Here is a 13,069-nt window from a genome sequence, read left to right as displayed (position 1 = left end):
AGTAGAGTCAAGAGTAATAGCTAACATGAGTTCTGACCTATCTCTAAATAGTATAGATCAAGATAAATATATACTGAGGCCTACTGTGTGTGTCTAGCACCATGCTAAGAGATGGAAAGGGTAAAAATAATCATTGACTAAGCACCTACCACTATATGCCAGGAGCTTTACAAATGGCTTTATTTAGGGCGCCTGGGTGGCTCAGTTGGTTAAGCGACTGCCTTCGGCTCAGGTCATGATCCTGGAGTCCCTGGATCGAGTCCCGCATCGGGCTCCCTGCTCAGCGGGGAATCTGCTTCTCCCTCTGACCCTCCCCCCTCTCATGTGCTCTCTCTCTCTCATTCTCTTCCAAATAAATAAATAAAATCTTTAAAAAAAAAAAAAGGCTTTATTTAATCATTACAACAACTCTATTAGGTTGATGTCATTACACCCATTTTACAAACAAGGATACAAAATTTAGAGAGGCTTGGTAAGCAGACTAGGGTCTCATTTAATCTGAGGCCAATGTGATTTCAAGAAATATCCATATGGTATTATTTTAAAGAAGTATTCTCTTTTTCACTCACAGTTACCTCAAAAAATAGCCTGTTGCCATATTTGGAAAATAACAGAATAAAAAGAACAAACAGTAAGTTGTGGCAAGAGATGATGTAGCTCTTCTCTTGAACTAAAGAAATAAGACCCAGAGATAAAACACCTATAGGATAAATTACCTGCTCAACTGTGTTAACGATTTAAGAAAAAGAGGGATTCAGAAAAACTGTAGGTCAAAGTGGAATGTAAAAGTAGTAGGAAACACAAAGAGCACTAAAGACCTAAAGGGATCTAGTCCTGTTTTCCTCGTGATCTGGACAAAGTAACTTCCCAGAGCTTTGCCTTCCTATCTGCAAATTGAGAAGATTAGACCAGATGATCTCCACGGTTCTTTCCAGGTCTAACATTCTTGAATGCTCAACTGCTAAGGTTTCTTGAAGAAAAATGTAGGATGAGATGACTTTCCAGAAAAAGTGAGTAAACATGAGCAAAAGAACAGAGGTGGCATCAAATTAAGCATGTGCTGGAAAAAAATAAAGAGAAAAACTATTAGCATCTGTTAAATGAACGTTGTGGAGGACTGAAATTAGCTACAGTTGTATAGCGCCAATTTATTGAACATTATTTGAAAATTTAGCAAAATAATCACCATGACTCCTTAAGAGGAGAAGAAATATGGTAAAGCTAGTATTTTAAGAGGAGAGGTCTGGGGCGCCTGGGTGGCTTAGTCGGTTAAGCATCTGCCTTTGGCTCAGGTCATGATCCCAGGGCCCTGGGATCAAGCCCCTCGTCAGGCTCCCTATTCATCAGGGAGTCTGCTTCTCCCTCTCCCTCTGCCCCTCCCCCTGCTCATGTGCGCGCGCTCTCTCTCTCTCTCTCTCAAATAAATAAATAAAATCTTTAAAAAAATAAAAATAAAAAAGAGGACAGGTCTGAGAAGCAACATGGAGGATGAACTGGAAAGACAGAGAGACTGATGTTAGACAAGCTAGGAGCTGTGGCAGTAATCCCAATGGACTAACACTAAACAGGAGTAAGTCTGAAGACAGGACTGAAGAAAATAAGCTACACTACACGTAGAAGATAAGAAGAGGAGAAGATTCAGACATTAAGTCATGGTGCTGTGGGCTTACAAATTAGATGAACAATGTTCACGTTTCTGATTATGACTATACACTAGGAGCTCTCATAACTACTTCTAGCATGTGCCTGACACTGAGTAGGTGCTTCATAAATATTTGTTGAATAAATGAATGTGGCACTGACATGTATGGAATATAAATTAATACCAGCAGCTTTTAAAGAATGCTACTTTTCCAAATCCTATCCTCAAAGCAAACCCATCACTCTGAACCATTATTCTCGGTGTTGCATTTACCTTTTCGCAGTACACTCCTTCCTCAATTCATTCAGGGATTCCTTCTGGAGTTGAAGCTTGAGGTGCTCAGTTGAAAATGCACTCCCTAGAGAGAGACAGAGGGAGACAATTTCAGACGTAACACTGCAGATAGGACTGCTCAATAACAACCAAAAAGGCAGATCCCATCCCCTGACCGCGAGGGAATAGAGTTCAGAGGCTAAGTAAGCTGGGTATAGAGGTCTTCTGGAGGGTTGACTGGAAAAAACCTCCCAACTTGTTCAATTTGACCAAGTCTAGCCTCTAGGAGGAATCAAAGAGTCCCTGCCTCCAGATTTCTGGATTGCTGACCAAGAAACCCTGATGAAATTTCAAAATTCAGACAATTTCATTTTAAAAGAAAGTGGATATGGACTCTGAGTGTTACTGCTTAATCACTAAAGGTTCATCAGTTGTAATAAGTAGACCTCTCTGGTGAGGGATGTTGATAATGAGGGAGGCCATGCAAGTGTGGGAGCTGGGGATATATGGGAAATCTTTACAACTTCAGCACAATTTTGCTAATGAACCTAAAACTGCTCTGAAAAATGAAGTTGATTTTTTTAAAAAGTGGTTAATTTCTTTTTACCTACAAATGCTATACAACATTTCTGAAAGTATAAAAAGTAAAACAGAAAAAATTACCTGCATTTTGACTACTTATTTTTAGTTCATAAATATAAGTAGTTTTAGCTTTATTCACAGTATGTAGGAAATGTATATTCTGATTTTTCCAAATTATGTCACAAGCATTTTTAGATGTTGACAGTCTGAGTTGTAATGTTTAATGGCTGTGTAAAATTCAACTCCATGGATGTGAATTATATGAATATTCTACATTTTAACTGATACCCCATACCCCAATCCCATTACAGAACATTTAATTTCCTTTAAGTGTTTGCTTTAGCACTACACAGAGATTTGTATTTGTGTTTATATGCCTGATTGTTGTATTTATATCAACTTTTGGAACCTACATTTCCATTTATGTGATCATAAAATCCTTTCATATCTTCCTACTCTAAGAAATGAGAGCATCTTCTGTTCTTTGACAATCTAGGCCTGATAACACCAGAAATACCAAAGCACAGAAAAACAGTCTTAGATCCAGACACACTAATCTCTGGATCTTACAAAGGGGGGTTTAGTTTCATAAACCATGATACAATAGGAAAAAGGGCCTTCAACTAGTCTGCACATCTCCTGCAGGAAGGAACAAGAAGTACATTACTGACCATAATACAGTTTAGACCTTAGCACTAAATTCACCAACCTAGTAATTTTATCAAAATATTTCTCTTCTCTCTCAACTGTACTTAAATGATCCATACGAGGGCACCTGAGTGGCTCAGTTGGTTGAGCGACTGCCTTCGGCTCAGGTCATGATCCTGGAGTCCCGGGATCAAGTCCCATATCGGGCTCCCTGCTCAGCAGGGAGTCTGCTTCTCCCTCTGACCCTCCCCCCTCTCATGTGCTCTCTCTCTCTCTCTCTCTCTCAAATAAATAAATAAAAAATCTTAAAAAAAAAAAAAATGATCCATACGTTGGTAACTTTGCCCCCAAAACAGAACATAATCAAGGACACCACTTATCTTTTTTAGCCCCAGTAGAAGTCCTCCCCCCAAATCTTCACCCTCTATGATTTCAGATGACATTCAGGTTGACAACCTCCACCACCCACCCCATGTATGTGTTGAACAATTATCAAATATTTGAAATTTTCCAGGTATCTATTAGTGATTTCTAGTTTATTTCTTTTAGTCAGAGACTGTATTATACATCATTTTGATTCTTTTGTATTTGTTATATGATAACAATTATGGCCTAACTGAATGCTCCATGTACACATGAAAAAAGGTATATTCTGCTGGTGTGCAGTGGGGTGGTCCACTCTTAATCAGGTCAAGTTAGTTAGTAGTGTTATTAAAGTCTTCCATCCTTACTGATTTTGTCTTCACTTGTTCTATGAATTACTGAGAGATGAGTGTTGTGGTTTCCAGCTATAAATATAGATTTAGCTATTTCTTCTGTTATATATATATATATATACATACATATATATATACATATATATATATATATAGAAGCTCTGTTAATGTTCATACATATTTAGAATTATTATGTTTTTGTGACTGACCCCTCCACCATAATGTAAAATCTGTCTTTATCACAGGTAATATTCATCGTTCTGAAATCTACTTTGTCTAATATTAATATAGCCACTCTGGCCTTCTTTGAATTCATATTTCCATGGTGTGCTATTCCTATTCTTTTACCTTTAACCAATCATTTATCTACCTTTATATTAAAAGTGGGTTTCCTATAGGTAGCATTCAGTTGGATCTTTTTTTATATAAAATCTGAACAATCTCAGTTTTTTAACTGATACATTTAGACTGCTTACACTTAACATAATTGATGTTTAGATTAAAACCTACCATTTTGCTAGCTGTTTTCTATATGTTCCACCTATTCTTTGTTCTTTTATCCCTCTTTTTTTATGCTTTTGGACTGAGGATTTTTTACGATTCCCTCTTTCTTCACTACTTGGCTTAGTCTTACCTCCATTTTAAATTTTTAGTGGTTGCCCCAGAGTTCATAATATATAACTCCAATAAATAAGGAAAACCCAAAAGACTCCACCCCCAAATTACTAGAACTCATACAGCAATTCAGTAATGTGGCAGGATACAATATCAATGTACAGAAATCAGTTGCTTTCTTATACACTAACAATGGAACTGTAGAAAGAGAAATTAGAGAAACGATTCCATTTTCAACAGCACCAAAACCGTAAGATACCTCAGAATAAACCTAGCCAAAGAGGTAAAGGATCTATACTCTAGAAACTACAGAACATTCATGAAAGAAGTTGAAGAAGACACAAAAAGATGGAAAAACATTCCATGCTCTTGGATCGGAAGAATAAACATAGTTAAAAGTTTATGCTACTCAGAGCAATCTATACCTTCAATGCCATCCCGATCAAAATCCCAATGACATTTTTCAAAGTGCTGGAACAAACAATCCTAAAATTTGTATGGAATCAGAAAAGACCCCGAATCGCCAAGGAAATGTTGAAAAAGAAAAACAAAGCTGGGGGCATCACGTTGCCCGATTTCAAGCTATATTACAAAGCAGTGATCACCAAGTCAGCATGGTACTGGCACAAAAACAGACATATAGACCAATGGAACAGAATAGAGAGCCCAGATATGGATCCTCAAGTCTATGGTCAAATAATCTTCAACAAAGCAGGAAAAAAAATGCAGTGGAAAAAAGACAGTCTTTTCAATAAATGGTGCTGGGAAAATTGGACAGCCACATGCAGAAGAATGAAATTCGACCATTCTCTAACACCATACACAAAGATAAACTCAAAACGGATGAAAGACCTCAATGTGAGACAGGAATCCATCAAAATCCTAGAGAACATAGGCAGTAACCTCTTCAACATCGGCCACAGCAACTTCTTTCAAGATACATCTCCAAAGGCTAGTGAAACAAAAGCAAACATGAACTTTTGGGACTTCAAGATAAAAAGCTCTTGCACAGCAAAGGAAACAGTCAACAAAACAAAGAGGCAACCCACAGAATGGGAGAAGATATTTGCAAATGACACTACAGATAAAGGGCTGGTATCCAAAATCTATAAAGAACTTCTCAAACTCAACACCCAAAAAACAAATAATCAAGGCAAAAAATGGGCAGAAGACATGAACAGACACTTCTCCAAAGACATCCAAATGGCTAACAGACACATGAAAAAATGTTCATCATCATTAGCCATCAGGGAAATTCAAATCAAAACCACACTGAGATACCACCTTACACCACTCAGAATGGCAAAAATTGACAAGGCAAGAAACAACAAATGTTGGAGAGGTTGTGGAGAAAGGGGAACCCTCTTACACTGTTGGTGGGAATGCAAGTTGGTACAGCCACTTTGGAAAACAGTGTGGAGGTGCCTCAGAGAATAAAAAATAGAGCTACCCTATGACCCAGCAATTGCACTACTGGGTATTTACCCCAAAGACACAGATGTAGTGAAAAGAAGGGCCATATGCACCCCAATGTTCATAGCAGCAATGTCCACAATAGCCAAACTGTGCAAAGAGCCGAGACGCCCTTCAACAGATGAATGGATAAAGAAGATGTGCTCCATATATACAATGGAATATTACTCAGCCATCAGAAAGTATGAATACCCAACTTTTACATCAACATGGATGGGACTGGAGGGGATTATGCTAAGTGAAATAGTCAAGCAGAGAAAGTCAATTATCATATGGTTTCACTTATTTGTGGAACATAAGGAATAGCATGGAGGACATCAGGAGAAGGAAGGGAAAAATAAAGGGGGGGAATCGGAGGGAGAGATGAACCATGAGAGACTATGGACTCTGAGAAACAAACTGAGGGTTTTAGAGGGGAGAGGAGTAGGGGGGATGGGTTAGCCCGGTGATGGGTATTAAGGAGGGCACGTACTGCATGGAGCACTGGGTGTTATACAAAAACAATGAATCATGGATCACTACATCAAAAGCTAATGATGTACTGTATGGTGACTAACATAGAATAAAATAAAATTTAAAAAAAGAATCAAATGAAGTAATAAATAAATATAAATCACCTTTAAAATAAATAAATAAATAAGTCCTTCAAATATTATACTACTTCATTTAGAATATAAAAACCTGAAAGTACCATACTCCCAATTCTTCCTTTCCCCACTCTTCACATTCCTCACACATTTTACTTTACACATGTTTTAAGTTCCAAAACACTGCTATTTTTGCATTAGAAAACAGTCTTTTATAATTACCAATAAGAAAAAATGTGTTTATAATATCTTCAACCATTTCTGGATATCTCATTTTTTTGTATGTAGAGCCAAGTTTCTGTCTGGTATCATTTTCCTTCTGCTGAAGAATTTTTTTTCTTTTTTTAAGATGTATTTATTTGAGAGAGAGAGAGAGAGAGAATGAGAGTAGGAGGAGCAGATGGAGAAGGGGAGAGAATCTCAAGCAGACTCTACACTGAGCACAGAGCCTGACTCGGGGCCCAATCTCATGACCCCGAGATTACGACCTGAGCTGAAATCGAGTCAGAAGCTTAACTGACTGTGCCACCCAGGTGCCCCAAGAATTTCTTTTAACCTTTCTTAAAATATAGGACTGCTGGTAATGAATTATCTTAGTTTTGTCTGATAGAGTCTCTTTGCACTTCAGTTTGGGTAATTTCTATTGATCTATATTCAAGTTCACTTATTCTTAGTTGTGTCACATATGCTGAAGAGTCTGTCAAAGGCATTCTCCATCTCTGTTACTGTGTTACTTATTTATAGCATATCCATTAGATTGTTTTTTTTTTTTTTATAGTTTCCATCTCTCAGCTGAAATTTACCATCTATTCATGCTTGTTATCCACCTTACCACAAAATCATAGTTATTTTAAACTCTCTCTCTCTGATAGTCCCAACATCTGAGTTACTGCTGAGGTCTTTTTTTCTTCTTTTGAGTTAATTTCTTCTCGATAACATTTTGTTGGTGTTGGTGGGAGGGAGGGATAATGATGGTTTTTTCATTATTGCTTTTCCTTGTCTCAAAAATTTTTTTTTTTTTTTAATTTTTTTTATTGTTATGTTAATCCCCATACATTACATCATTAGTTTTAGATATAGTGTTCCATGATTCATTGTTTGTGCATAACACCCAGTGCTCCATGCAGAACGTGCCCTCCTCAATACCCATCACCAGGCTAACCCATCCTCCCAACCCCCTCCCCTCTAGAACCCTCAGTTTGTTTTTCAGAGTCCATTGTCTCTCATGGTTCTTCTCCCCCTCCGATTCCCCCCCTTCATTCTTCCCCTCCTGCTACATTCTTCTTCTTCTTTTTTTCTTTCTTAACATATATTGCATTATTTGTTTCAGAGGTACAGATCTGAGATTCAACATCCTACTGAAGAATGAATGGGTCAACCAGGAAATTAAAGAAGAATTAAAAAAATTCATGGAAACCAATGAAAATGAAAACACAACTATTCAAAATCTTTGGGATACAGCAAAGGCAGTCCTAAGAGGAAAGTATATAGCAATACAAGCCTTTCTCAAGAAACAAGAAAGGTCTCAAATACACAACCTAACCCTACACCTAAAGGAGCTGGAGAAAGAACAGCAAATAAAGCCTAAACCCAGCAGGAGAAGAGAAATAATAAAGATCAGAGCAGAAATCAATGAAATAGAAACCAAAAGAACAGTAGAACAGATCAACGAAACTAGGAGCTGGTTCTTTGAAAGAATTAACAAGATTGATAAGCCCCTGGCCAGACTTATCAAAAAGAAAAGAGAAATGACCCAAATCAACAAAATCATGAATGAAAGAGGAGAAATCACAACCAACACCAAAGAAATACAAACAATTATAAGAACATATTATGAGCAACTCTATGCCAACAAATTAGATAACCTGGAAGTAATGGATGCATTCCTAGAGATGTATCAACTACCAAAACTGAACCAGGAAGAAATAGAACACCTGAACAGACCTATAACCACTAAGGAAATAGAAGCAGTCATCAAAAATCTCCCAAAACACAAAAGCCCAGGGCCAGATGGCTTCCCAGGGGAATTCTACCAAACATTTCAAGAAGAATTAATACCTATCCTTCTGAAACTGTTCCAAAAAATAGAAATGGAAGGAAAACTTCCAAACTCATTTTATGAGGCCAGCATTACCTTGATCCCAAAACCAGACAAAGACCCCATCAAAAAGGAGAATTACAGACCAATATCCCTGATGAACATGGATGCAAAAATTCTCACCAAAATACTAGCCAATAGGATCCAACAGTACATTAAAAGGATTATTCACCACGACCAAGTCGGATTTATCCCTGGGCTGCAAGGTTGGTTCAACATCCGCAAATCAATCAACGTGATACAATACATTAACAAAAGAAAAAACAAGAATCACATGATCCTCTCAATAGATGCAGAAAAAGCATTTGACAAAGTACAGCATCCTTTCTTGATCAAAACTCTTCAGAGTATAGGGATAGAGGGTACATACCTCAATATCATAAAATCCATCTATGAAAAACCTACAGCGAATATCATTCTCAATGGGGAAAAACTGAGAGCTTTCCCCCTAAGGTCAGGAACGCGGCAGGGATGTCCACTATCACCACTGCTATTCAACATAGTATTGGAAGTCCTAGCCACAGCAATCAGACAACAAAAAGAAATCAAAGGCATCCAAATTGGCAAAGAAGAAGTCAAACTCTCACTCTTTGCAGATGATATGATACTTTATGTGGAAAACCCCAAAGACTCCACCCCAAAACTGCTAGAACTCATACAGGAATTCAGTCAAGTGGCAGGATATAAAATCAATGCACAGAAGTCAGTGGCATTCCTATACACCAACAACAAGTCAGAAGAAAGAGAAATTAAGGAGTCAAAAATTTTGATTGAATACTCAACATCATGTGCAACAGAGAACAGAGGACACCAGAGAAAGAAAAGAGCATGTATCTTCTGTTAATCTGGGAGTTGAGTCAATGCAATTAGGAACTGGGCCGGGTTTGGGTTTTGTTGCTGCCATTTTGTTGTTACCTTCAGCGTAACACATTCTTCAAATTTCCTCTAACTCCCCCTTTTTGGAGGTGGTGATGGTGGTGGAGAGGATTTGCTAGAGGCTTTTTCTCAGTGAACCCGTTCCACCCTCAGATTTAGGTATTCCTTGTGAACCTGCACCTACATAAGAGTGCTTCACTATGTTCTTGCCTCTCCTCAAGTGGTACACTATGGTGGCTTATTATTCCATGCTCTCTAGCCTGGTTGGGAGGAGAGTAGTTTCTCTTTTATCTTGTTTGAGTTAACAGACCCTGTGTCCTTAGGTATCAAGGTAGGGCTTTCTCAGTGATACTGGCCCTCCCCAGGGCATAGGGGGTTTCCAATAGTCCAGGTCCAACACTGCTTCTGCCTCACCCTCAAGGGTAATGTGTTTTTGGTTTTTTTTCCTTCCTCCAGTCCTTCACCTGTGCCTGGGGGAGTGCAGGGCTTACAGCTCCTCCTCCAAAGGCTTAACACTTTTGTTTTTAGAGAAGCATTATGCTTTCTAGCAACAGTATCCAGTCGCCTCCCTCCAGACCTATAGCACACCAGGGGAGGCTTTCTACGTGTCCTACCGTCTCCAATCTTTCTTGTGAATACGCAGTGTAGGTTCACACAGAATCAGCCACAGGCAGGTGTGAGCTGCCTCCTAGGTGCTACATGCAGTCTTCCAGCTGTGCACACTTAGTGGTTAGCAAGGTGTTAAAAACTCTGACTGGATTATTTTGCCTTCTTAGATAGTGGCCCAACCTCCCCCCACACTCTGCCACTGGTAAGTCAGTCCTCACATCCTCTCTCTTCTTGGACACACCCATCTTTTCTTACATATCATGCTCCTTGGTTGCCCTGTAATCTTAGTTCTTCAGATTCAAGAAAAGTTACGATTTTGTATATTATCCAACTTTCTCTTATTGTCAGGGTGGAAATGAAGTTCCTTCTACCTTTTTATATCTTAGGCAGGGGCTGGAAGTCGAATCTGAGAATATTAATTTGATTTTTTAAAAAGTTTTTCTCTGTTCTTTGTATCTTCTGCCCCTTTTGGGTCCGCTATTCTGTTTGTTCAACTTGGACTAGTTTATACTGTTTTCCTCAAACATCTGATGACTCTTGGTTTTCCCTTCAAATCCATGAACAGGGGCGCCTGGGTGGCTCAGTTGGTTAAGCGTCTGCCTTTGGCCCAGGTCACGATCCCAGGGTCCTGGGATCGAGCCCCGTGTCAGGCTCCCTGCTCAGCGGGGGGGGGGGCCTGCTTCTCCCTCTCCCTCTGCCTGCGCTCTCCCTGTTTGTGTGTGCGCGCTCTCTCTCTGTCAAATAAATAAGTAAAATCTTAAAAAAAAAAATCCATAAACAAGTAACTAGATTGATTAGTATAGGCAACTAGTGTAGGTTTCCTTTGAAGCTATAAAGATTTATTTACATGAAAGGCATTATTCTCGAATGCCAGCTCAGTGTAAATGGGTAGGTCCTATCGACAATTAGGCTTTCCTTGTAAGTGTATATGCCATGCTGAAAGAAGGTAGTACCTTTATGTTTAAACTCCCACAACTGTCAAGTAAGGAGAACTTTACTTTGGGATTGTGTTACTCTTAGGCATTTCACTTCTAAGTAGAGCTGCCTTTCATGTTTTCCCTCTAGGTCAATTGCAAAAGTCCACAGTCAGGCTCTGTTCCACCTTTCAATGCCAAACCCTTGTACCATGGGACCTAACCAGGTCAAGAATCCATTATGTTTAGAAAGCAGTTGGAGCAAGTATTATAGGAAGTTACTCCAAATTCACAGAGAAAAGAAAATGAGCCAGTAGGCCCAGCTACCCTAATTATTGCTCCATCATTCCTGATTTCTATACTTGGAAATTCCAAGTTGAAGTCTCTGAGAGCTGTACCAAAAACCTTTTCTATTTGTGTTCCTTGCTGCAGTTTTTCTCTACTCTGCTTTATGCATCAAAACAATCCTATCTATGTTGTGTCTTTGAGAACTGTGTCAAAATCTTTGCTATTCCAGTGGTACCCTCTTTTATTTTCACCACCACCACTGATTTATTCTTTATGCATGTATCTTTACTATCATATCACTGGGTCCTTAAGAGGGAGAGAGAGCAAACGCATCTGCTTGGTTTACCATATTCCAAAACTGCTTTCTGAAATGTTTGGCCCTGTCCATGTACACATTAACATTCCACTCTGTTAGGAAGATGGCTCCTCTGTTCAGCAAAAACTCAAGTCAGACACTTCAATTTTAATAACCAAATGTCAATGTTGTCTCCTGAAAATCTAATAGCTAAAGAATATGAATCTTGCTTCCATCAAAACAAAACAAAACACAGACTCGTTGGGCACTCTCCCACCAGAGTTTGGTCTCAGACTGGACAATGGCCAGCTCCTGTCAAAATTACAGTTAAAACCAAAGAACTGTCATTCTTCTGGGTTTTCTACATCAAGTCAGATGACCAAAAAGCAATATAGTTGAACTATTTTAGTTTCCTTCCCTGCAGAATGGCCTTTTCTGTACTATGATTTATGATGCCACCCTTCTCAAGGGTTAACAGATATTTCTCACTATAACTTTTGCAAAATTGCAATTGACTATATTTCATTATGATATTTAATACATTGCACATAAGAAACTGCATGCTAAATTCCTCTCAGAATTTAGTGCCAATAAATTTCTTTTCCCCCTAAAGAACTGATATACTTCCTTCTAACATGCAATGAAGCACTGGACTCCTTTCATAATTCTACACAATTGGCTTAATGGCTAACAAGGTCAGAGCTCATTTTAGTGTTTCAATACAACAGGCAGATCCTATGGGAGGCAGAGTACTATACTGGAAAGCCCATGTACTTAGGAAGCAGAAAGATCTGGGCTAAAATCCTGCCTATGCTACTTTCAGGACTCTAACCAAGTCTCAACTTCTCTGAGTTTCATTTTCCTCATCTGTAAAATGGGGATTAATTTCACTTTCATTCAACATTTTCATTCTCTCAACTTGTCTCTATGAAGCTCTAAGTGGGTAGAGAAAATTACACAACAGTCTGATTGATTCTACTTTAAGAATACAAGCACAGGGTCCACCAGACACACTGTCCAGCAATCCTGCTCTAATTCCCTCATTAGTTTGCTTTCCCCCTCTTGGAGCTGACTACTCCACATATTCCCCTCAATCCTTAAACCTCCTCTAAATTGAATATAATGGTCTCACCTCATACCATCCTGAAATAATCGGATTCCTTCACAGTCCTACCCACTACCGAATATGTAAACCTGCCCCTGTGCCATTTTCTTAGCCTTCTCCTGTTCAGTGGGTAAGGCAAATAGCTTCATTTATATAAATTCTGAATTCCTTTTCATTCCAATCCATGTCAGTCACACTGCTCTCTTCCTAACAAATTATGTTCCAGCTATAGTGGCCTCTTTTCTGTTCCACAGTCCAAGCCATTTCCAAGCCTTTTCACTTGCTGTTCCCTCTCTTTTTCCAGCAATTCTTTTCTTCAAGGCTGAGCTCCTCAGGCAAACCTTTTCT

At 38.8% G+C, this 13,069-nt stretch overlaps 1 protein-coding gene across 2 annotated transcripts in view; it reads right to left on the bottom strand.

Moving 5' to 3' along the window:
• Nucleotides 1-13,069, bottom strand: part of UVRAG (UV radiation resistance associated) — a 320,861-nt gene that overhangs the window by 129,273 nt on the left and 178,519 nt on the right. For both annotated transcript variants that reach the window (XM_032427162.1, XM_032427163.1), the window contains one exon: nucleotides 1,916-2,000. In XM_032427162.1, the coding sequence (XP_032283053.1) occupies nucleotides 1,916-2,000 (85 nt within the window). The remainder of the gene's footprint in view (nucleotides 1-1,915; nucleotides 2,001-13,069) is intronic.

Source organism: Phoca vitulina, unplaced genomic scaffold (genome assembly GCF_004348235.1).
Source record: "Phoca vitulina isolate PV1807 unplaced genomic scaffold, GSC_HSeal_1.0 scaffold36, whole genome shotgun sequence".
Lineage (NCBI taxonomy): Eukaryota > Metazoa > Chordata > Mammalia > Carnivora > Phocidae > Phoca > Phoca vitulina.
Note: the sequence above shows the minus strand (reverse complement) of the source record. Positions and strands in the feature narration are given on the sequence as shown.